Genomic DNA, 26588 nt, shown 5'->3' on the forward strand with positions numbered 1-26588 from the left:
CAAAAGTGTTACACCGTGATTAGCTGCTAGCATCAAAATGATGTATGTGATTTAATTCACGTCGTGGTTTACGCGAGGCTGATAGACGAGTCTCGTAAAACTTTAGAAAATCCGATTAATCGAGAGACAAATCGAATTTCTTGGAAGAAAGTAAAAGACGTTTGTAAAAGGTATAAGCTACGAGTCTACTAAACAACATGTTCTTTGATGAGAATGGATCACTAAAGTAGGATTTAAAAGTTATCAGTAAACAGGAAGTAAACAGGATCAGCTGTTAGCTTCTAATTTAACATTGGAAGGTTCGTATCGGATTAACCAGAAGATACAGCGAATTACGAAAACAAAGATGAATATGGATCGCTTTCATTTCATCAAAAGGAGAAAGAAAGAAGTGGCTGTAGAAGGAGCAAGGTAACTGGAAATTGAACACGAATACATATATCCACTGGTAGCCACATAATTTTTTTTTTTTTTCATAAACGTTCATTTTTATTAGCGATAAATAAACTTACATATCTTTACAGTAACAACGTCCTCTCGTAACCCTCGGAAAATATGGTAATATCTATCCGCGAAAATCCATATAGATCGAGACTTCCGTTCTTTCATATTTCACGTGTTTCTCTTCCCGTTAAATGTTGTTTCTATCTCTATGGTGTTCCGTATTTAACACCGACACATTCTCCGTGCTGGAAACGGATGAACGGGCTCGTTAGGAAGAATCGGTACGACGCGAAACGTACGTACCAGAAGTATCTACGTTTTACAGTGTGTGTTTTACATGCGGCCTACGTACGTACGGAACCTTACGCTTCCTTGGTTAAATCCTAAACGATAGCGAGCATACACAGCTGTCAAACATAAAACGAAACGAAAACGTAAAACGAGTTCGTTAAGTATCGAGCCGAAGGATATTTCGATCATCGAACCATCGACGCCAACGGCCACGACGATCGCGACGAGATCGAGGCCACGAGCGTTCGTCTGGCTGTTTTATATTTTTAAGTTTCACTATGCCATCCTGCTTTGACCGTTAACTGGTTTTCGCTTCTCGGTCTACTAATATAATCTAGAATGGCTGGAATATATCCTCGTTACACGAATCCCAGTCCGTTGGGCCGAACACGGTTGGCGAACACCTTACTTCCGGCAAACATAATCCGAAAATAGTACGTCCGCTCGGCCACGGTAAATCGAGAAGAATGAAAGATATCATGCGATCGTCGTAACTTTTTCTTTCGCGAATAATTTGACGTTTCTTGCGTGTATTCCTTTTTTTTTTTTTTATTTATTTTCTTTTTTGTTCACCGACGAAAAAAAAAAAAAAAAAACGGCTATACAATATTCGAAAAATATGATTCCGCCAATGATTTCGAACAAGGCGACATACATGATATATATGTATAGATGTAGTACGTATATTTTACCAGTTAAGAGGAAAAAGCTTTCGTTTAATGATTCGTATATGTATATATGTATATATGTATATGTGTATATATATGTGTATATATATACCGTGTTTCTTCGGTTTACTCGTCACAGAAGCAATATATGTATGTACACGTATATGTTTACGAATATACGCGGCTAGACGTCAAGTTTTGTGTGCGTGCTATCGAAATACAACGCGATACGGCTGAGAATTTGTCAAAACCTTCACTCCTCAAATCCTCTGTCCGACTTTATGTAATCCGGGTGCGATAATCGTTCACATGGAGCGAAAAAACAGATCAAGTTGAGAAATACACATCGTCGATTGGTCTGCGCATGTTTGCAAAATCGAACAAGCGCGTTTTCCTTCTCGATTCTTTTCATTTTTTTTCACCGTTCAATTTGTTCCCGAATCGTCAAGGACGACATTTTTCTTGACCGCAAAAAAATGAACGTCCTATCGATTCCAAACGACAACAAAATCCTTGTATCCTTTTTTAAAATCCACTTACGTTCCCTCTCCCATTGAAAGACATCGTGCGAAGAATCGCGTTCGATCATCAAAAAATGCTCGAAAAAAGAGGCTCGTCTCGACAGTGATCGCGGACACGATTTTACAAAAATGTTCGTATCATAAGCAACTAACTCTAATGGTTCACCGGTGCGAGACACGAGGCTCGTTGGTTTATCAAATCGCAATTATATAAAAAATCAAGCGTCCTTCGTTTAACTTTAACAATGCGGTCCCTTGAGCAGTCGAGGTTTTGGCGCTTCTCAAGTCACTCGAGTTATTCTCGTTTACCTAGTACCATCCAATCGTACAGATCGTACAGTCATGCACTCGAATCCAATTGGTTTGTCAAACCGACTTGTATTTATTTTCTTCTTTTCATACTTTTATCTTTGTTTCTTTCAACGTCAGTTCCATTTTCCGTTATCCAGGTCCGTGCATCTTCGAACGTTGCTTGAACAAGACAAGACTCTGGAGTCGCCATCGCGTGCTCTGAACTTGAAAAGTACAACCGAAGTCACAACATGTTGGTGGTTATTAAACGCTAAGTGTCCTTACGTAAGTAACATTTAAACGCACACAACGTTTTCCTTAAGTAGCTTACGAAGCAATTTATGTCGTTACATATCTAACGATCCGCGACGACGGTTTCCACGATCGTTCTCAGACTTTGACAACCATTTCTTCCGAGAACACGAAGGAAAAGGAAATATTCGACCCGTCGTTGCGCTCATTGTTCGAGCGAATGTCCTACTTTCGTGCATCGACGTCCCGTGAGACCGCTCGTGCGAAAATCAAAACGCTTCACGACGCAACGTCAAATCATAACTGTTACAGCAACTTCGTATCGAAGTACAGAATCGCAAACAAATCGCAGGAGACTTGGAGAAACAGAGGGTCGCCAAACGAACTTCGAAAACCCTCTGGTCTACGCGTCGATCATTTGAAAACAAGAAAACGATCGAACGATCGCTACTGGCAGAATAGTAGCCTAGCAAAGATAGTCCAAAAGACCGAGTACGTTCTCGTACAGCTATATATAAATACGTATCTCATCATCGATTCATTCGTCGCGATCTTTTCCTCTCTCGCACGATCGACTTCGTTTAATGAAACATCGATCTTAGCATTCTCCCTCGGGATCTTGAATTTTCGCGGTAGCGGCAGCGCTGGCGAAACGTAGCCGCCTCCTTCTAACTATGGAGAATGTCGATAACGGTGGTTTTCGACGGTGATGCGAGGATGAGATAGAAGCACGATTGAAATCCCATCTCGCGACGGGTCTCCCTCAAAGGACCGGTTCTTCGTCGGTCTCGTCATTGTCATCATGCTCCTGTGCCTTGTACTGAATCGTAGCTACCGAGACAGAATTTGTCTTTGCTCTTCGCTGTCTCTTTTGTTGATTGTTGACACCAGTGGGTGCGTTGCCCACGCTGCTGGCGGTCGAACTGCAACTGGATCCGCCAGAATTGTTGCCTCCGTTGTTTCCTACGGGAGATGCGAGATCGAGATCGAGTTGCTGGCCATGAGCGTCGATCAAAGGTCGCAAAGCGGTCCTCAAAGACCAGTAAAGTCGAGGATAGGCGCGTTCCTGTTGCAGGATTAGCTCCTTGCTTTGTTTCTGTCTCTGTAACAAAACCAAAAAGCGCACAGTCGAAGTGGATGTTCTAATTGGAACGGGTCAAGAACGAAATCATCGAGGAGAAAGTGCGTGAGAATTATCGATCGCGTTTAATTAAAGGACGGGCAAAGTGATACGCTACGACGAACAATCAAAGATATAAATAAACCGTAGGAGAAGCTCACCTCGGGAAGGTCGCTTGACCTGATTCCCCGTGAAACCAACAGCTTCTTACTCTCGACGAACTGCCTCAACGCTTTTTCTCGGGTGTATACGAACGGTCGTACGACCCTGAGATCTTGACGTCGTATGTAATAGTGCGCTTTCATGGTTTTCAGCTTGCCACCGTGAAACACCGAGACGAAGAAACTCTCCGTAAGATCGTCCAAGTGTTGGCCAACAGCCAGCACGTTGTATTTGTGCCGCTTGGCGATCGCGTATAACTGCGACCTGGTCTCTCGGTTGCAGAAGCTGCACGCTCCACTGGCGTCCACAGCTTCTTCCTCAGGCTGATTGTCACCGCTGCTGCACTTGAATTCGCTGCTCTGTTCTTCGTAAAAGTAAGGAACGTCCAGAGACTTCAGATAGCTCATTAGTTCCAGAGGATCGAATCTGTTTGCGTCCACCGTGGCTGCTCCGATCTCGAAGTCCACGCCCTTTGATCTTACGTAGAATCGGTACTGGTGCAACGTGTGTAACAAAGACAAGGAACTCTTGCCGTTAGTCGACAAGCAGACCAGCACTCTATCGTTGTCTCGAATCATATCGAACTCTTGCATTGCCTCGACAGCTGGCTTCCAAATGTTCTTTGGCGGACAATGCCACTGAATTCGAGACAGTTCGGTGTTGCCGTCCTTCGAGTCAAATGTCGCTCCCTGGTCTCCATCTTCTTCCTCCTTGAGATCGCTCGAACATTCCTCGTCTTCGGAGAAGTCATCGTTTTGACGGACTTGCTGCTTGCAACTTGATTTATTGGATAACGCGGTCATCGAACTTGCTCTTGGTTTGCGACCGTAACTGTTGGTCGAATTGGACTCTGCGCTGCTGCTACGCTTTAAATCAACCGAATCTAGAGACTTGTCGCTCTCGTGGAAAGATAAATTGATACCACTGTCTTGGGAACTAACGGAATTCACGGCGGAATAAATTTTGGGAAGAATCTTTCGCGCGTCTCCGATCTCCAAACCACCGCGTTCTTGAGAATCATCGTCGTTTAAATCGTCATCCAAATCGTGTACCACTTCTTCGTCGTCAGTTTTCGATTGGTTGCGAACCATCTGTTCGTTCTCAGCTGGCTTCATCACGTAAATTACCGTCTCATCCGAAGAACACTCGCTGGACATTTTGCTTTCCTGTTGAGTCAGTTCTCCGATCTTCCCAGAGATCTCTATTGGTCCGCTTCGTCTGGCGCTCGACATTCTGGGCGATGACGAAGACTGAACGATCCTCCCTCTATCCGGCGAGCCGCAACCATTCGACGACACATCCGAAGCCGAAGCATCCGGAGAGTGTCTGTGCAAACCGTCCACGGCATTAACCATACATCTGATCTCAGACTTCACCTCGCTAGCCATTTCCTTCGAGAATTCCATCAAGTATTCCGCGATATCGCTCGCAGTGAACGAATCGTGTCTCGTCTGTTTGTCCTCTACGGACAACTGACTAATGGCGCTTAGATTGCGTGAATGATGTTGCGGCGTGTTCTCGGAAGTATTCGTTTCCGACAGCGCATCGTCGACCTTGGATATCACTTCTCGGATCTCTGACTTAATCTCCGTCGCTAATTCCTTCGTCACTTCTTTCACGTAAGCTCTCAGATCGTCCTCTGACTTTTGACCGCCGTTCGCTGAAACTGGCGACGACCTACCTCCCCCTACGAATCTTTCCGTATAATCATAGACAGAGGAATACGAAGACGGGGGCGATGTTGCGTTATGATAATTTAACGACAAGATCGAATGACTGGGGCTGCCATTGTCCAGTTCCAGAGAATTCAAATCCGTTTGACTGCTGCAACTACAGTGATGTCGTCTGTGCTTCGAGGAGTTGCCATTGTTTCCACTTAATCCCAGACTAGTCAAGGTTTGCGGGCTCAGAGGAAGCAGCGGAATCGGGGAGGACGAGGATGATGCGACGTTTCGGTTCCCCGAATCGTTGCCACCGCCGCTAGTGCTACCGAGAGAGTTGCACCTGGCACGACCAGCGTTGGTGGAGTCCATCGGATCTCTTTGCTCTTTAATTGGCCTGCTGCCCGCGTGAGACATCGTGCCGAGAGCCGATGCCGTGACCGCTTCGCCAACCGCGAACCTCACGGGCATCGGAGAACTCGGACAAGTAGCCGGTGACCTCTCACCGGCTGAGTCGGTATTTCGATCGATCACGGTGGTAATGGACGACGTCTGTTCCTCTTCGTTACTGTTCGCTGGACTGGACGATGAAGTCTGGAATTCGGCCGCGTTCAACAGAGTTCTCCTGACTGTACTCAATACCGGAAGACTTCTGTGTCTAGGTGAATTCGACGAGATCGGAGCGTTTCCCGCTCGAGGAATGTCGCTGTTCAGTCGACGGATGCTATTAGCCAAGGCTAGGCAATTGACCAAGCTGTCGTGCGTTGTAGTCGGCGTGTGATGGCTGTGCTTCTTCCAAGATAGCATCGGACTGAAAGGCACTTCTTGCTTCACGTTCTGCGAGTTACCCAGAAGAAGATCCTGCGCCTCGCTCGGCAGCATGAACCATCGTAAAGACTCTAGCCGTTCCGACACGATGTTGTAGCTACGATCTATCTGCAGCGGATACCTCTGCGCCATTTTCCTAGCTCGGTTGAAAATGTTGCGCGCTGTCTGCAAGCAGTCGCCGTAGTTCTGCGGAAGTACACCAGTACCGGATACTCGTCTCTCGGAAGCGTTCATCTTCCCGTCTGTGTATCTGATGGAGCTGAGCCACTTTCGCTCTTTGAACACGCTATTCGTGTGGTGGCGCCATTCGCCCGTATCCGAGTTGAGCACGTACTGCGGCAGCAATTTCCAACCTTCCGTCGCTACCATTTTTAGTGCCTCCAGTACGAACGCCACTTCTGCCTCAGACATAAAGTAAGGGAAGGAGAGTTTCGCGAAACCCGGCCTCAGACCTTCGGCGTTCGTTTCTTCGTTCTCGGTGTTCCGTTCCCTGGAAACGATAAGGTAACCCGGTTAGATCGCGCAGGCAAGTACGTTCTATTTAACGGTATCATGCACCGTGATCATTCGATACGGTCCAAACGATGTTTTCAACTTTCGTACCCCTCTATCAACGCCTTCTGGTATTCCTTGGCGAGTTCCTGGTCGATTCCCATCAGATCGTGAGCGTAACGTCCTGCACACGCGCACCCGCCACGCGCCTGTATACCGAACACGTCGTTCAACACGGCGCACACGAAGTTGTGGTGAAGGAACGTGCCCCGCGGATGACGCACCATAAACGAAAAGATCGGCAGCCTCTTAACATTCTGCGAGCTGCTACCGAGCAGAATTAGTTCCGGAATCGTGCGTACGTGTGCCAACACTTGCCTAGACAAACAGGAAACATCGATCATGTTTTACAAATACAATCCACTTGCAGCATCGATCGAAATGATCTTTGAAAACATTGTGCGCGGTCGTCCTTCGTTCAAAGTCGATCACAGCCTTCCTTTATATTGCGTGGTTGCTCAAGAACATTGCAATTTGGTTTTGTTATCTCGCTGATTGTCATGCAAATTTCACGTTTCTTTCTTATCTGCAGCACCGAAGTGCTGTCATTTATACGTGACACGCGTATTATGAACATCTTTTAGCCGCTTTCTTATGTATCCAGTATTTTACATTGTTAATCTACAAATTTAGTCTACAATTTTTTCTATTAATTCTCACATCACCAACCATCGATTCTAAGGTCTAACGACTGATCGCCAGTAACGACCGTAGCAACCGACGTTTTAATGTACGAGAATCGGCCGGTAGAAATTTAAAAAAAGAAATAATCGAGTTATTTCCATCAGCGATTCGCAATCAAGGAAGCAGTCTCGAACTGCCAATCGATTTCAGTCGAATCAAAGCTCCAGGAGGTCTGGCGTTGAAGACGTTCCCCTTTCCGATATCTACCATTCTCCTATATAAATCGGCTATAAATATTTCCGCGATATCGGTGACGTTTCCTCCTCGCGAACACCGCACGTGTCACGTATCGTATTTGAAACAAACAAGTTCACCAAACATGAAAGAAAAATGGTAACCAGATCGTACGATTTGCTACGATTGTACGAGGATTTGCTTTTAGACGATGACAAGCTCGATATTCGTCGATTTTAATCGATTTCTTAACAATGAAATTGTTAATTCACGTTACATTTTTGTTGGAGACGTGTAAAAAAACATACCTGGAAATCTTATCTTGACGAGTGACGATCGCTCGCGGCGTGACGTTCTCTTTCAGTTGCACGGCGAGTCCGCATCTGATGGTCTCGACGACACCCGCGGTGCCACTCTCCTCGCAGAGTTCCGGATCCCGGTGATAGTGATGAGAGTCCCGCATGTCCTCCGTGGCAATTTTATCTTTCAACAGGGACCGTTTGGTCACGAGCACGCCAGGGGATTGAACTCCACCGATGAACTTGTGCCCGGCGAAAATAATCGCGTCTTTGTGCACGGTCGTCTCCCCGACGCCGGGCAGATGTGGATTCATATCGATTTGAATGTACGGGGCTGAAAAATAGATGTATTTCTAGAATATACGTTTCTATAAATGATGTTGCTTTTAAGCTTTCGATCACTTTTTAGCTGTCGCCTATGAAAAAATCATAATACTTTGGAGTATAATATTAATTTAATATTAAAACACCGAAGATATAGAAATTTCTATTGATTTAATACAATGGTCGTAAAAACGATCTGCGCGTACCCTTATTTTTACTTGTTCTTCGACGAAACAGGTTTTTAACAAGTTCTACGTTTCATTCAAATAATATTTTGTAGCAAGTCTGTATATTCCTTCTATACTTTAATAACAATAAGAAAATTATTTCGAACGAAGACACGCAAACACACTCGTCGTTCTTTGAAATAGTTTCTTTAAAATCCAAAAATTGCGAATAATTATGACGATAATAGCTCTTATCAATTCGTTAATGACGTTAAACTGAGGCGATTAGTCGTTCTAGCGTTTACATATCCTTTTGTAGAACAAGGTATTTAACATCTCTTTTATCTGTGAAAAACTGTATTGTTCCTAAGTCTGCCACTTTAAAGATCACGGTATCCGTAAGTGACTGTCATCCGGTAATTACTAGTTTCATTGATTACTAACAGATAAATACCAGACTCTTCAGCGGATATCCACTTCAATCTGATCGTCACCGTCACTTTCTACTTACATGCGTAACCGCGTTTCCAACTCAAGTTGTATTCATCTTCTCTAAAAATCAATCTTCGATCACCACGTACAAACAAATCTCTACATTTTCCTTATCTTTCTATAGATCAAACTTCCAACGGAATCGTACAATTTTTCTCCTATCTTCTATTATGTAGAAATGACATTTACAACGATATTGTTCTATTTCAGGTAACAAAAGAAGAAAGAAATTTCATACGATACGGAGATAACAATTTTTATGCGACTGATAATACGCGTGCCTGCTCGATCAGGATCGAATGGTCGTGATAATATATTTTTGTTAGAAAAGGGAGCAAACATTACGTCACGTTGAATCTTTCATTGTTTCGTATATCGACTTCCACGTGCATCATTGTTACCTGTTGTGGTGTAATCCCAGACGCTAAGTGCCCCATACTGATGCAGTAGAAGGGTCGTGGCGACGTCATCTGCCAAAACCCCGGTTATGCAACTGGCAGCGCTGAAGCATCCGATCATTTGCGTAACACCTTCGCTTCGAACTTTGATCAGGCTCCGCTCGAGATCGTTCAGATCCAAGAAACCTTCTCGAGTCTCGGAAACTCGTACTATCTACGATGATCGTTTCAATGTTACAACCAAATATTATTGTATTGTAAAGTATTATTCTAGTTGCATACTCTCTGCCCTATTTTTAGCGTTCTACTTTCACGGTTCCATTTTTGTCGTACGATGTTATCGATCCTAAGTCGGTACTTGCTCACGCGAACGCACGATTACACTCGCAGTGTAATCTCTATTTCTGAATATTCTATGTTCTTCAATGACTTGTTGAACGTTCCAGCAATTTAAAAACGATTAACAATACGCGTTTGAGAAACACTTTTGCGTCGGTAACGCGGACAAAAGATCGTATTTTATTTATACCGAGAATTTTATAGCGATGCCTGGCAAGTTGGAGTCACTTCAAAGAAAAGAATTGCAAATGGCTTAGTTCCGGAATAACATGTATCACGCATTCGTGTTCTGCGAAGTGTCAAAGACTCTTCAAAGTTTCCCGACCAGTTTCGTTCAAAAGGCACATCCCAAAGAGTTCTCTTCGCTGCGAACAAAGGCGTAGCAGAACTTATCACCGTAGAAACTTCTTCTTACTTTTAAATACAGCGCCTATTCCAGGAACGTATCGATTATTAAATTTTCAACAGCCGGCTCAAAATAGACTTAGTTATTCCCTACTGAGAGAGCGAAACAAACAAATTATTCAAAATCATATCGTTAAAAGATGAATTGCAGCTACTTAATAGCTTATAATTCACTAACAAGGAGACTATTCGAAAACAGGAAAGAACGACGACTCAAAAATATCCTCGGTGGAACTCTCAATGTCTTTCACAACATTTACGTTTACATTGAAACGCATCAAACGTTTTCATCGACGAGAATACTTTCGATTCGCTGTTTTCAAAATATCGTATCGTCTGCTTACCCTGACGCCATGCTCACGCCAAGGCCGCAGATTTGCGTGGTGCTCGAACGGTCCCACGAACACCACGGTGGATTTGGAGACATCGAGGTGTCGCAAAAGCGTACGAAGGGCAGCCGCCGTGCCTTGACCCGTGAACAGCACAGCATCCTGCTCGCCAGCTCCCACCGCATGTCGAACAATGTCTCTGGCTTCGTGTCTGTAAAGATCCTTGCAGTCAGGATACATCGATTCGTCCTCCCGTGGCTATTAACGATCGTAAAGTTGCTGCTGTTTGTCCAATCGAGAACAAACGATGCTCGTTTGCGTTTCTCAAGAACGTCTCGAGATCTCGAGTTTCATTGGCGATCGTTGAGGTCGCCTCGAACAGAGAAACGCAAGTAGGACGAAGCTTATGACCGTTATAGGAAAACATGCTTCTTCCAAGTCCATTTATATGGCAACGATATTTTAATCAAATACACCAATTCCTGTCGATTAAGCTCATTCGTCCGAACGAGAGATTGCATTGTACGCATAGGATGTCACGAGCAGTAGGAATTAAACGATGGACTTTTGCTATGTGAAATTCGATTACGTTTATACGAACTTCTCTCGATAGGTTTAGATGACCCCACGTGCTATTTGAACGCGGAAATCTACACGCGTGTCCACTCTGGGCAAAAACGCGTCACCGGGTGCAAAGATAAAGCTACGGATGCCAACACCATATACAACCCTTAAAAAATATAACACCTGAATCGGAGCAAAAGGATAGCCGACAATCGTTAGGAATACGATCACGAGTCTCGACACGAAGAATGTCAGTGCCCGTTACTCGTGACGCGCAAGTAAATTACGTTATATGTTTCTTAATGTAGCAAACGATAGCCGTGATGCTCAAGGAATAAGCTTTAGTTAGTAAATTATTTCGATCTTAGTAAAAGGTGCAATGTTTATTCGCCTAACCGAAAAGCATCCGTCCATAACCGCGTCAGGGTTGTATTGTGCAACGTATCGCTCATACTTTTACCGTTTGTTACGTGTACATTGGATAACGGCGAATCATACTTGCGTTACTCTGTTCCTGAAGCTGCTTCACTCGCTTAAACAGAAGATTTAAAGGGGTGGGTGGAAAAATGGTACAAGTTCATTTTTCTCCAAGAATATCAGTATCTTTCTAGTAGATTTTGTTAGCGTTTTAGCGCTACAACTACCGAGAATCATCAGAGTGTAAAACTTGTACCAAAGGAACTTAAATAAAAATATTGGTATAAAGAAATACGTACAAATTGCACGGAGAAAAAAAGTTTTATCCATACAGTTTATAAATGAAAGCGTTATAAATTTATAAAATTAATAAGAAGAACGATACCAACTAGTCATTTACATCATTCCGGTAGTTTTCACGTTAATATTCAGAACCACACGTATGATTTCTCTCTACCAAAGTTCAACTTTCGCCACAATTTTCCCAAATCAGAAACATTCTTGCTCGTACCACTTTCCCTCTGACCTCTCGCTTATCTCCGGTTTACGCGAGAAACGCGATTCGGATGTAACCGTATAAAAGTCGCGTGACGAAAAAGGCGCGTTATTGTCGTGACTGGCTTGGTGGTGCAGTTGGACAGCCGGTAAGCGGTTGGGATTCGACTCGGTGGGGATATTGATCTGGGACATGAGCGCCAGGGAATGGGACGCTGTGCGGAACCACCCCTACACGTTCGACCGCGTAAGATTTAGGGATAACGGGGTCGCTTCGCGCGGGACAACCTTTTCGATCGAAAACCATGCCAACAACGAACAAACGAACAACTATCGGCGGCTACGATCGACTATGAACCTGAGATATGAAACGAAACGTGTCGCGAGCGGAATGCGTGGAATGGAGGCGAAATTGTACGGGTCGGCAGAGAAATAGAAAGGCTCGTGTACGGTCGAGTGGCGCAGAAAACGAGTCTCGTTTACCGCAGAAACGGTACGTCAACCGGAATCGTACGTTGCACGCGGTACGATATGCTAATTTCGCGTAGGAAATCGACGATTACAAATTCATAGCGCATGCTCGGATACTTTCTAACGATGCGATCCGCGACGTACGTAAGTACACAACGGTCGCGTACGAACAACACGACGAACGATTGAACGGACGACGGATCGTGTTGGTCCGCGAATAGCTACAATATCTCGATTAATAGGCTGACCAGTAACTGGAATTGGTTCTGGGAAGCGGCAGCTGGTGAACGCGGATGTGTCGCGCTCGATAATCGTCGACCGTGTATAAATGCGTGCGCGTGCTTCTCGCCGCGACCTCGATCGTTATCGTGATCATTCGGTGGTCCAGTCACACGCTGATAGCATAGATATATATATATATATATATACAAAGAGAGAGAGAGAGAGAGAGAGAGAGAGAGAAAATATGGAGGGAGAATATGGGAAGAAGAGGGCGTCTCTCGATCGTCTCACCTGAACAGAGAAGACTGAAGGCTGCAGATGGACGTGGACGCTCGGGTGTCGCCCAAATATGGCAGCACCTCCTTCGCAATGTACTCTTCAAGAAATTGCAGCGACCTTCCAGAGGCGGTGTAGTCGCAGTAGACCACTGTAACAATAAAACGCCAGTCGTTTTCAGATGTTTCGAATACGTACACAAGAAAGAACGAGGGAAAAGGAGGCGGAGGGCGCGACACACCGTTCCTCCTTGGCAAGTCTCGCGCGTGGGAAATCGATCGACGTCCATGATAACGCTGCCGCGTCTTTTATTCAACGGGCGTTGCCAAGTGTTTTTGAAAATTTCATACTGTATGGCCGTCGAAATAGCCTGCACGCGACCGGGTCAACGATTCCACGTTTCTCACGAGAATAAGATTTTCGATCCCATCTTCTCCCTCTTTTTACCTTCTTACGCTCGTGCGTTGCTTTCGAGCGAGTTGTTTTCTTACACACTGAAATATCCCACGCGATTCGGACGACCACTAAAACTGCGCGCTATTATTCATGCTTCGCGAGAGCACCGGCGCCAGCGACGGTGGGCCGTTTATTCGAAGATATATTGGGTGTGACGCTTGATAGAAATAAGAAAAATTGCTCGACATATGGGAACAACACTCGTAACGCTGGTACGCAACGCTCGTCCAAGGTGTTCTATTAGCGTAACCGAACTCGTGGAATTCAAATTCGCGCGGAGATCCAGAAGAGAGAAGAAAAAACGAAGTAGGTCGCGGTGTCAAGGCAACTCTAAGGTCACAGAAAAATATCGGAAAAACTGATTCGATGATAAATACGTTGCGATTTCAATTCCTCCAACAGGAAGAAGTCAAAGGTCGTGGTATCGCGATTAACCTTGCAACGACCTTGACAAGTCCGTCTATATTACAAGCTTTTATCGGACCTACATGCTCGGTTTTCTGCATATATATCTATATGTAGAGTAAGCCAGCTCGCCGCGTACAAACCCACTTCCGTTCGACTCCAATTAAATCGTATTACAGGTTCTCGCGTGAAAAGTTATACAAACGTGCTTCTTCGAGAGTCGAGGAACGAGATGACTCGGAAAATATAGGATTTACGGAGATCGATGGTGACAAATCTCGAGTATCTTTTGCGAATGTGTTCAGTGGTGCCCGATAAATTATCGAGGAGAACTTGAGAAAACAAGGTCAAGCGCAGCTCCAGCTTTATTTCAAATATCTCGAATTCACCCCTAGACCATTTTCCTGCGGTCGACATTCGCACGTTCCACCCTGTACATCGGTGTCGAGGCGTCGAAGCCGCGGTCGTTGCTTCCGTTGCTATTTTCAGCCCCGCCAGCCAAGCCGAGTTTACCAGAAAATGGAAAATGTTTATTCAGAGGAGAATGGGAGCACATTCTTTCTTGATGCTTCTCCATCCGTTCCTAACAAAGGACTGTACGTACACGTTTATCTTGCACAGACAGGTTTGCCCTATGCGAAAGGGTTCGAGAGAAAATATTCTGTCGAGTTGCGAAACAGGCACTTTAATCAAGGTGCTATAGTAATTGCCAAAAATCGAGGCTTCCGTAGGTAGGTTTTTAAAAGAGAAATTCTGACATCTTGCAAGCATTCGGATTGACACGATGGAAAGAAAATTTAAGACGACGAACGATACTAGAATACGCCTCGAATCGTATTAGACAAGAACAATGATATAAACGACAGGAATTTGTTTAAAGATTCGTTCGAAGATGATCGTTATCATATACGCAAGCATAGACATTGAACGTTCTTTCGACCAGCATTCGTGAGTTTCATCAGAGGTTGGACTGACTACAACACTGATACCAGCACGATAATTTATCAACTAATAATATTAATAAATTGAATTACATATTGAATCTCATAAATTTCTGAGAAAGTAATAAACTCTTCGTAATCTTGTCTTCTACGATCTTACGATTTTAGAAAATAAGATAATCGAGTGACTTGCCATTTATAAAATCCACTTGTAAAATCTTGTTTCTTTTATTATCGTTACCGTCTTACAACAGAACTATTTGTACTGACATAAAATTTCGCTAATAATCCCAATCGTATATACATATAGTAAATTAATAACAGCGTTAAAGGATCGCGAATAGCCATAGGTGGTGTTGTGAAATACTTGGATCAGCGTCGACGTAGAAACGAGCGTTCTGCCATATAACATTGACGAGCGGCGACGAGAAAGAAAGAAAGAGATTTGGCTATTTCGCGCGGCCAAATGGAATCGCCTTATTGCCGGGGAAAGCCAAGGTAGGCGAGGGATAATGATTCGCAGGTGTGTCTTACGAAACAGTCACGATCGGTAACCGGTCCTGCGCGGGTTCGCCAGCGAAATTATGCCCCGGCCTAGCGGCTTCCGACCATTTTACCCGCGAAGGGGATAAATTGCATTGATTTGTTTAGGAAGGAACGCGTGGAACTAAGCGAAGTTTAATGGCCGTTTCGTAACTGTCCAGCGCCACTTACGTAAAGTGTCGAGCGCTCTCGTCTAGAACGCGAATGGAAGCGTTATTCCGCGAAGTTGAACGCCGATTAACAAATGGAAAATAGTCTTCCGCTTTTACTTCTTTTTCCTACGTGACCGTCGTGCGGAACGATCCACGAGCACGCGTTCTTACAATCGTTAAACTCTTGTTCCCGTTAATTAATGCTATTAGGAATTTAATAACCGGTAATTTGTAGCGAGAATTGCGACAAGGTGAAAGTGTAAACCAGAGAACGATATCTGTACAGTTTAAAAATCGTTAAGAGGCTGAAATTTGCATAAGACTCGAAAGGAAGAACGATTGGGCGCTTAATTCACTTTCGATGTATCTTATCTATCCGCGTGATAACGATTCTTTTACATGTGCAATGTCGTCGGCATAATTATTCGCTCGTTAGCGGTTTCTCGAGAAATACTCCTCGATTGTCGCGCTGCAAGGATACACGTGTTTTGAAAGAATAAGGAGAGTTTTATTTATCTACAGATCATGATCGATCGTTTGTAATCGAGGCACCGCGCCGTTAAGACCTAGGCGATTCAGCTTGGCGCGCGAACTCGAGCGCTGATGCTCTCGACTGACGTCAAAATCTCGTTACTTTATCGAGTTGTCACCGGTTCCATCAATGATCGTGGATACTAAATCGCTCGAAGCAACGTCTGCACACACAGTGTCGCCAAAGCTCCTTGGGAATAATTCGAACGCGCCATGACGGCTGAATGTCAACTACGCCTCCGCAAATGTAGACGAACAGGGTCGTACGATCGCGCGACTACGTCCGCTCGAGGCGATCCTTTTGCCAAGCTTCTTGTTGTCCGAACTAACAGTGAAGCGTGCAATATCCCTCATCGATCGGTGGAATATTACGCGAAAAACATCGCCAGATGATTGACAGAGCTATTTAAAGTAACGTCTAGCCACTCGACGGTCGTCAAAACGAAGTTTCGATAATTGATTTTGAAGCTGACTGGCGAGAAGCGAGTCTTCCGAATGGACTATCCGCTACGCCGGCAGGCTCGTAACCTCGTTGCAAACCATGCTCGGAACTTTGCATACTGGACGCTTTCTCTAGCTTGCAGGCACGAAGCCAGCCTTCGTTCCGTTCGTTTGAGAAGGTTCGACAAAAAACCTAAGGACGGTTGGTTAATCGCGTCACGAAAGGCAAACGACATAACCAAACGAATCGACTAACGAACGAACAACCAACTATTCCACGGAGGTGCGCGCGAATCGTTTTACGAGGCACCGGACGGGTTCAAGGTACCAGGAATTGCAGGGAATTCGCTTCTGGGCGTAGTTTGACCTAAATCTCGAAGGCAACTTACTACGATTGCCCGAACGACCGTTCGACCCCGAACCGGCAACTATTCGCGTTCGAAGCACACACTGAAAGAAATCCTCTCCTTTGTAGAACTAGAGCACACGGGTGTGCAGTGTGCACTTTGTACACGGGTGAATCTACAAAGAGAAGAAGAGGAAAAAAATAGAGACGTTGGATAGAGGACGCGTGCGTGCGCGAACTTAGATAGCCGACGTATTGCTCGTCTCGGATAAACGGTAAATTACCAGAGCATTCCGCTTTCCAATTAGTCTTCAATTACACGCGGACGAGTTGACCGACAACGGCACGCGTCCGGCAACGTTTAACTGCTAAACGACGGGTTCCTCTTCGAACCAACCGCCTTGCAATTAATTCGGAGGAAAGCTTTCGCCGCTAATCGATTAATTCGGCTGACCGGATGAGAAAGCTCGACTCGCGTACGCAGTTCGATGGGAAACACGTTAATTGAATCGGCAAAAGATCGGCTCGTAATGAGAATGTTGATATACCGTTGATCTTATCATATGGAAGGATTCATTGAAAAGCTAGACGTAGCAAATAACCGTTTGAGAAATATGCAGTCGCATGGTTGGCGAGCTATTCTTTGCACAATTAAATATTTACGTAACATCCGCACAACATGGCGATAATTTGTTTGAATGATGCGCGTTCCATCTACCTCTTGGCAGACACGAACGTTATTTGATAAATGTTAAATCTCTTTTTCTCTCTTGCTCACTATACGTTTGAGTATTATTTAAAAAACAATTTGCGTGATGTCAAAGAGGATAATTAAAATGAACGTAATAGAATTTAGGATACGGATAATACGTAAACGAATATTCAAATCGATGCAGTCGAAATACGTGAATAGACTATGGTCAACGAATAAAGTCGGTACTCCTACTTGATTATTCCGAGTGCCAGTTAATTGGTCGTATTTCCGCAACGTTATTATTCGCAATAACGAGACTGTATATATCACTCGCGTCCTTCGATACGTCGTGCGTGACGGTTCACGAGATTTTATTCTATCACGTGTATCTCCTGGTAGGAATGTACGACTTTAACCACGTATTCTTTCGCTGATTCAGCTGACATAGCAAAACTATTCCACTGTGCCTATATCCTCCTAAATCTTTCAAATTTCCACGCTATCGGATATCGATCAATATCTTCCGTCTTATCAAACATCAAAGTCTACTGCTATCAAATTCGAGCAATTTAAACTTCGTAAATGTCGTGGAAAAGTTGAAGAAAGGTAATTACTACTAATATTGACTATTTCGTACATAATAGTCAATATTAATTTAATTTCAGAACAAAATGCCCGAAGAAAAATGTAAAAATCTCTCATTATCATCTTCTATTTTTACATATTTGCCAATTTCTCTTACAAGGAACCACCTCGAATTTTTCTTTGATCCACGTTGATCGACGTTCTGTGATAATTATAATCGAGCTCTGAGTCTATCGTCGTCCAATTCAAAGAATTCAAATCCCAAAGATTCTTTGAAATAGAACATCACGAAGATGAGTTAGAGGAATCGTCGCATGAGAAGATTCGACAGATGATGCAATTCTCGCGACTATTTTTGACGCGTTTCAGTGCTGGGTAATGATATGTGTAATGGAACGAAATTAACGCTCGCAATTATTGTCAGCAGCTGACTCGAGAGCGAACGTTTCTAAGCGTTCGTGAGTGTCGACCGACTTGGCTAACTGGATTACGCGTCGCTCGCGTTTCGCGGCGGATCGTTCCGGCCGCCATTCACTTTGTTCTTAGTTATGCGGCAATCCGGGAAATTGTCCTCGAGGCCGGCCAAGTCGTTCTGTGCGTAACCGAACGCGTACGCGAACGTTTTGAGGGAGAAAACTCTACCAGTCCGCCTTTTGGGAACGAGTCGCAGACGCCTGTTGCGTGCTCGTACGTTTCCGCAAATTCCTGTCGTTTGTTTTCAACATTTAGCATTGTAGATACGATCCGAAGAAGATCGCCATGATATTTTCAATGGTTCGTCGAACGTGTTTAATGTACGAGAAAATGAAAAACAGAGACTTCCTTGGAACAAATTCGAAGAAAATCGGAGAGAGGAGAAAGAGCTCTTAACAGATACACACGATTCCCTTGGCTTTGATCCTCTTACGATTCTACAATTTTTATGCTGCGATTTTGCTCTCCTTTCAACAGGAAAAGAGACTTTCATATTCAATTCTACATTATATTCTAATAAATTCTATTCGTTATTCTCTTGTATTTTAGATGGAAAAATACAATTATGTCAGAAATGTTGCAAGGAACATAACGCAATTAATCGTTAAAAACTTCGTTTTTACATGCATTAGAAGGAAATGAATTTTATAATAATTACCTTGCACATAGCAGTAATATCTAAAAGGTGAATGTAAACGAAATAAGAAAAATTCGAGTACATTATTCTCCCACGCTTCAACATTCCACGAAACTATAATTACTTCTTAAACCTAGAGTCAATATGCACGATATCCAGCCTGATTAACCAATAATCTCTTTATCCCCTTAATCGCGTGTCAGCTGATGGGAAGCTTCTGATAACCGAGCCATTTCCTGATTAAATCATGTACGAGAAGCGCAAGAAAAATAGCAAAAAAAAAAAAAGAGGAAGAATGACCTACGACGGGACGCGGACAGAGGCCTCGAGTCGTGCAGCGATCGAGTCGAACGCGACCCAGTTTCCACGTCTATCCGTGTTCTACGGACTCCTTGGATCGCGCGATAGTACGATCGACCTGGCCGACGAGTTCGTACGATCAGTCTACCGTGTGGAATATTGTTCGCACCTATTTCGGTATAGGATCGGTACGACCGACTTCTATCCACGACCCAGATCGTCTATTCCATCCTGTAAGTAGTTTCTGCGCACGTTCCCTCAGAATGCTTCCTCGTTTCGTTCCAAACGAATGGATACGATCGATCGGTATATACACTAGCAAAAGTTTCATACCATCGAATGTGTCTCATAAAATCCAAGAATTGGAAAAAATAGCGGCTACTTTAGGAAATACTTCGGTAAAAAAATTATCGACCCGAAGGAAATTATTTACTATGGCTACCTGTATAGTATAGATCTCGAACGAGTCCTGTTGCACGATAATTTACTAGCTAATAATATTAACGAATTAACGTGTCGTAAATTCTAAACTCGACTTGCATAGTTTTTACGATTTTGTAGTTTTACATCGAACGGAACAGTCAGCTGACCTGCGGTTTCAAAACATCGGACGTAAAACTTTTATTTATCACATTACTAAGCTGGCCGCTATTATTACGTATAATTTATCAACGCTGATGAGTTGTAATTTGCAAACCCGTAAAACATCGCTAATAATACTATTTGTGCAAGAGGATGTGGATGATTCAACGGTCCGAATTTTTGGCTAGTAGTGTACATTCCATTCCACTCAAAGAAACTGCATAAGAAAATAGGGAAGCGGCCTTTCCGTTTGCACATGAGCGGTTTGGATTGCTTCCACTCGCGAGATAAGCGAATCGATCGTGGTCGTTCCAACCAGCAGATCCATGCTACAATAAGAGCTACTCTTTTCCGCTGGATACACTCGAATCGCTAATTAACGCGCGAGTGTTTCGGAGTGGAACGGCAGCGGATCGATGGCCCTCGCCACGCTTCCAATTACGCGGGCCCCGAGAAAGAGTGTGGGCCGTCGCGTGGGCGTTCGAATCGTCCTGCTCACTTTCGTTCCCACACACCTGACCTTCGAGAGAACAATAAATTTCAGATTAGTCAATCGTGTCGTACGTCTGTCCCATATTTACTTCATCCGCTATATCTGCTACGATGCGAGCGGTTTTTCTTTTTTGCGAGAGAAAATAGTCGAAGGCCGAGTTTTACTGCTGTTCCAATCGTACTTCTGTTAGGTTCGAGTGATATTTCTCGCGCCGCGGGTATCGCGTGGTGAAACAGTTGCCTGATAAACTTTGGTAAACGTGCAAGATTGTGCTCACTGAGGGGAAAAAATATCGTATCTGATAAGAAAGTGCGAGGGAACTCGCGCAGCTGTCGGTAATCGATTTCTATATCGAGTGATGTCATTTATAGTACAGTTTCTTCGAAACAGCGTTGTTAATCTACAACGTTTACAGACGTACACATGAATCACGAACATCAGAATCCATCTCTAAGACTACGAAACTTGATCGAACGATCAACGTCATTCGAAAACCTTAAGTGGCTCTTACAGAACGAAAGCTGTAACGCTGTGAAACGCAATATTTTGCATGGAAAAATATTCATCCGTCGTTTTAACGCCTCGAAGTTGCTATTGAGAAATATACAAATAATATTATACCAAATGGTATTCAACTATTCTAACACCTCGAAACGTATACGAATATTCGTCATACCCAGTGATTGCATCATACGAGACATCATCTTGTTTCGTAGGATGAGGCAAGTTTCGCGTATAGGAACTACTTTAGAGTACCCGGAAGAATCACGTAATCGCACGAAAAGCCATGTCGTTAGCGACAGTCTCGGCCAAGATTATCCTTATCGCGTGACAATTAACGCTATAAATAAAGCGCGGCGATATAGGTGAATATTGCAGCAACTTCTCGCCAAACGTTGTGCGTCAGTAGCAAGATTTCGAGTTGCCGGTGTTGTACGCGATGCACGCGACAAACGTCAAATACGAGACGGAGGACGCTTCCGACAAGCGCGATGTACCGCTGCCGGAATCTTTCACGAGCGCCAAAAACCTCCGAGACGAGAAGTAACGTGCGAAACCGGGCTATGGCGACGGGACGGGAGGATGGGGAAGAGAGGGTGGAAGCCTTTCGAGATCATGCCCGGCACTAAATTTGGAACAAGGCTCATATCCAACGTCGCACGGTTCGCCACGGGGCAGAGGAGAGAGCGTTGCTTGCGACCTAAATACGAAGGGACCCCGAGAGAGCGTTTCGCCGTCCTAGCGTCGCGGGGTCACTTCCATGAAATCGTCCCGCGCACGAAAATAATTCAGTCTTTATTCGTTAGAGCGTATACGGGCGGAAAGCGAGCGAGAAGTTGTTCGCTGGGAGAGCCACTTGCTCTCCCAGTGCGAAGAATAGGTCGGCGAATGGTCGTACGATCGATTCCAGAAGGAAAAGTCGCGGGATGAAGGTTACGAGAGAGTCAGCTGTTCTTGGAAGCCATGTTTTCCATGGTTAAGAGGTTGTACGCGAAGCTGAGTTGCAAATGGAAAAAGCAGATAAACTCTGAAAGATTCTTTGTACCCGTGTCTCTAATCAATCCTCTGTAAAGAGATGCAAAAGCGGTGGTAACAGTCTGGCCATTATTGCGAAAGATAGGTCATCGTATGAACTAGAGATAACACCAACGACGGAGGAAGAAATAACTGACGTTGAATTTTTTCATCGTATCTAATCGAACAGCTGGTCTTCCACAGACACAGAACGCGTGTCATCGCGAGAACCAACTGATCGATGAAACGTCGAAAGAGGATCTAAGACGGCTAAAGCCGAAGCTTTCTGTGTTCTTCAACCGATCTTCGTGATCTTCGATAGATCGGAAACGGAGCAGATCGCGCGAGGTCGTAACTAGATCTAACTACCGTTGAGGAGCGCGCAAGGTGGCGGGGAGCGAATAAAAACCGAAAGTGATTAAATCACCGCGCCACACTTCCTTGGACCGTTTAACCCTGGAGCAATGACGCATGAATGGAGACGACCCGGTTGAACTTGGAACCGTGAAACCGGTTAAGCGCGCCGGATACCAGGGTCGTTCCATTCCGATGTAATACGCGCTTGATATTTTTGCCGGGTTACGTATTATTCGTTGACGAATGGGATCATCGTCGGGAACAATCGCGATGCTTTGGCTCTCGTTGTTTCGATAACCACGGGCCATCAACTGTCGATGCATAACAAATATCTTGCCGCGCAGACCACATTTATTGACTTATGCAAGAGAACATGGGCGGAAAAGATTGATTTACGCATAAATAGATAGAAATGTTAATTTTAATTGACATTGATTTATTTTATGAAATTGTTATGCTAATACGTTTCAACGGATATTGTTGGAGTACGTCTCGTTTCTGAATCTCTCAACTGGATCTTGTTGTTGTAAGATGATCTAATAGCTTCGTGTGCCTTAGACGTTCACAATTAGACCGGAATAGGTAATCTATTTGAATGAATCGATAGCTAGGTACACAGCTTTCAGAGTATGGTAGCTATGCAATAAATATTAACTAGCCGCCGACTCAAGAAACGGTGATTGTAACAGATACGAGAAGAGTGGGCATCGATTACGTCTTACCAGGCGTGGAAGTGACACAGGAATTGCCTGTATATTACGTTCTATGCATGATTTCACTTAGTTATCGTTATTATAGTTACGCTGAAAGACTTCTTTGTTGATTGTCACGATGTTTAAGCTTTTAACTTCTCCGCGTATGAACAAGCATTTCATTTTCATAATTCAATACCGAAAGTGGAAAATACCTGGAAGAAAAGTAACAGCGCCGTAATAACAACGTAACCGCAAGTTATCTGCGTAAACAGTCGATGGTGGCACGAGTGGCACTCTGGCCAAGCGCAATTACCACGATAAACTCGATTAAACCTCTCGTTTCGCTTGACGTAGTTTATTTTATGCACAGAAACTGGGCGCTCTGTAATCTCAGGGAGCAAGCGGAAGTGATCGAACGGCGCAGTTCGCCTCCGGCCCGATATCCACACCGATAACTTCCGCGTGCCGCTATGATGCGCCGCGATAATCGGCCATCGCGTCGGTAACATTATTAACGAGCTCGGTGCACGATGACGCTCGAAAACGCCTAAACCGCTCTCGCTACACGATTTAAAGTCAGAGTTCAAAGAGCGGCCGTGCATCCTCGCGTGTAACAACTCGAATATCCTGTTCCAGGATCGAGAACCGTTGCGTCGGAGGTTGATCGGTTTCCATCGAGATTCCGTGCAGTGGCCTTTCGTTTGAACCGTTTGCTCGGTTCGACCAACGTCCAATCAATTAAATTCCGTTCAATAAATCTTCGACAGATTTCTCCTCCTTCGTTCGATTCCTTCCTCCTAAACGACGACGATAGACACGCTCCCCTCGATCGAGACAGTGAACGCATCCGTGATTTACGCGACGTGCAGCCCTGTGTCGTGACACGAGCGCATATGCACGTGCACGTATACGAGCTAGGGAAGTGTAGAAAGAGAGAGAGAGAGAGAGAGAGAGGAGGGGAGAGAGAGAGAGAGCAAGCAACCGCGTCAGCAAACCACATTAGGCGTGTGCTACATTAACACGTGGTTGGTCCGTTGGCTGCGTTGAATTACATAAGCGTGAGGTAACTGAGGGCAATGTCAAGGCTACAAGCTTTACCAGTAGTATATATCGCTGCTCGATGTTGTTACGATCCAGATTTACGTTCGTCAACTCTGTGTGGCTCCTCCGTGGCCAGAGATAATCACGCGTGATAACGCGTCTTCTAGCGTAGTCGTGGGTGGACGGACGCAGGAAGTCTCCGTCGTCGGTCGAATGCACGATGACGCGGTCTCAAAGCTCAGCCAATTCTTCAACCACTCATCCGTAGACGAGCGAATACGCGAATCTTGCGTAAAGATATTTGGCAACGACTCGATGATATCGAGCTCGTCGAAGGTTACACACGTCGAGCTTTTCTGGTTGATCGCGTGGGCGTTCGATATGGGGAGATAGTTTTTATTTGGCTTCGTAGGTGCTCGCGATGAGTTTACGAGATGCCGCTGTTGACGGAGCGATTCGTTATCCCAGTGACAGCACGTGCTTTCAAGAGCCCTGCTCCACTTACGACTTACGACCCGTATTCGAGAAAGCGCATGAATGAGCTAGTATGCTCGACTATACTGTTACACAGGGATTATTCGTTACGTCAAGATTTACGTCAGAGAACTATCCATGCCCTAGAAAACATTTTCAATTGTTCTTAGAGTACTATACGCTGTATACCTTTGGCTATTGTTGCAATTTACTTCAAAATATGACGATCCACTGCTTCTTAGGTTGGTTGATTAGACAGCGCCCGGCCGTCTTATTCTACTTACAAAGAAAAGGTTTCACTGAGACACGAATCCGACTAGAAAAGAACGTAAACACTGGTTGAAAAGTGCAAAGGTAGCGAAAATATTAGCTCGTATCGATCGTATACTTGAAATAAACCCGAAAAAGCGTTCCAACTGTTACCGAAGCAGAACTCCAAGACAAAGCTAGGTCGTTCGAAGCATCTCTTCGATTCAACGTGATCGCTCGATTTATATTTAATCTCAGTCGTCGTCTCGCTGCAATCTTATTTACAACGTAAGTACTTTGTTAGAGAGTACATTCCATTAACAAGTGGCGAAAGGAGAAAAAGAAAAACGGCGAAACGCGGAGAATTACATAAGAAGACGAAGTCGTTAACGAGCAATGTCACTAGTAGAGGTAGCTAACCAAACCACGTTATCAATACTGGTTCGAAAATTTATGCGATTCGCATGCACGATATATAGGATATCGAGTAAACTCTATATTCTTCATCCAGTACATACCATGGGCTTAACATAAAGTTAATTGCTTGTTTCGCTGATAAAATATTCTTATGATTTTTGTCAGTGATAAACGCGTTCTCGAGCTGCGATAAGAATTTTGTTTTTTTCGCCTTTCGTTCGGTGCCACTACGTCTGCTGCTGTTATCTAACAATTAACGTCCCACTAGGACAGAAATCTGTACATCTGTTTTGCCGGCTGTGTTATTCATCGCGTAAGTAATTACGACGCAAACAGTTCGGCTCATTCTTTTATTCTTACTGCGCATGAAAAATTCTCGATTTATCAAACAGGAAAAATATCGAACCGCTTGATTACCATTTGCCACGAAGTCGAATTGGTAATGCCCGACGGAATACTTATATTTCAGCGTGAATGCAGTTCATCGGCGTCATCGATCGCTCGATTAGTCGTCGTGAAGATAGTGATAGCTGTTTATAATATTATCTTGCTAGGTGATATTTTCCAACAATATCGCACGATAGTCAACAGCTCGCTAATCATATAAATAAATCACGTGGCCTTTCCAACAATATCTATTTTCGTGGACTGAATATTTTCACCGAGGTTTCGAGTTGGAAACTATTTTAGTTGTCGAAGCGACACGCGCCACCACCTTCGATTTACGATTTATCTATATCAGTTTACGGCGCGCCAAAACATCACGCATCGCGGCAAGCGGACATTGGCCGGGTTTCTTGCTGATTTCAGAATGCCCGCGATTGGAAATTTTTTAGCGTCGAGGCAAACACGCGCCACGTTTCTATCGAATTTATCGAACGACATCGACTTTAATTCCGTGACAGGACGGTGCTACTTCTCGATTACCAAGTTGCGTGTCGAAGAATCTAAGCCTGTCACGAATGACACCGTCGATGTACGAAGATCGCTCGGTTTTTCCAATAACGTACGAGGATCGCTATGTCTGTTCGTCACTTTTTCTCTTGTGGAAACTATTTTCATGAATAATTCATTTATTAACAGGAGTAAATCCTTTTATATTAAATGTAGATACGGTGAGAAGAGGCGAAGAAAATTGGAAGAAAAACGATGTATTCCTCGTTAAATTGTTCCATTTTGTATCTATTTGGAGAGAAGCCACGGCTCGTTCTAGTCAGTAAAATCGCCTGTTTACGCATGAATCTTCTAAGAAACGTCTTATCTTGTCTTAGGAGTGCGCATGGTGCTTCCTAGCTAGGAAAACTTGCTATACTTCAAAGACAGATTCGCCGCTTAAAAACAATATAAAAATTCCATATAGGCTGATTCCGTTACAAGCTTTTTAATCAACGGTATCAGTAAAAAAGTTCGTATC

General features: G+C 44.2%; 1 protein-coding gene across 1 annotated transcript in view; it reads right to left on the reverse strand.

Moving 5' to 3' along the window:
- Positions 1-460: 460 nt before the first annotated feature.
- LOC139988835 (uncharacterized) overlaps positions 461-26588 on the reverse strand; it is a 54579-nt gene continuing 28451 nt past the window's right edge. The window contains exons 2-8 of the mRNA XM_072006598.1: positions 12862-12997; positions 10417-10612; positions 9332-9542; positions 7957-8281; positions 6842-7108; positions 3749-6728; positions 461-3569 (exon numbers count right to left, since the gene is read on the reverse strand). Coding sequence (XP_071862699.1) covers positions 3231-3569; positions 3749-6728; positions 6842-7108; positions 7957-8281; positions 9332-9542; positions 10417-10612; positions 12862-12997 — 4454 coding nt within the window. The 3' untranslated portion in view covers positions 461-3230. The remainder of the gene's footprint in view (positions 3570-3748; positions 6729-6841; positions 7109-7956; positions 8282-9331; positions 9543-10416; positions 10613-12861; positions 12998-26588) is intronic.

Source organism: Bombus fervidus, chromosome 7 (genome assembly GCF_041682495.2).
Source record: "Bombus fervidus isolate BK054 chromosome 7, iyBomFerv1, whole genome shotgun sequence".
In the NCBI taxonomy this organism is placed as follows: Eukaryota; Metazoa; Arthropoda; class Insecta; order Hymenoptera; family Apidae; genus Bombus; species Bombus fervidus.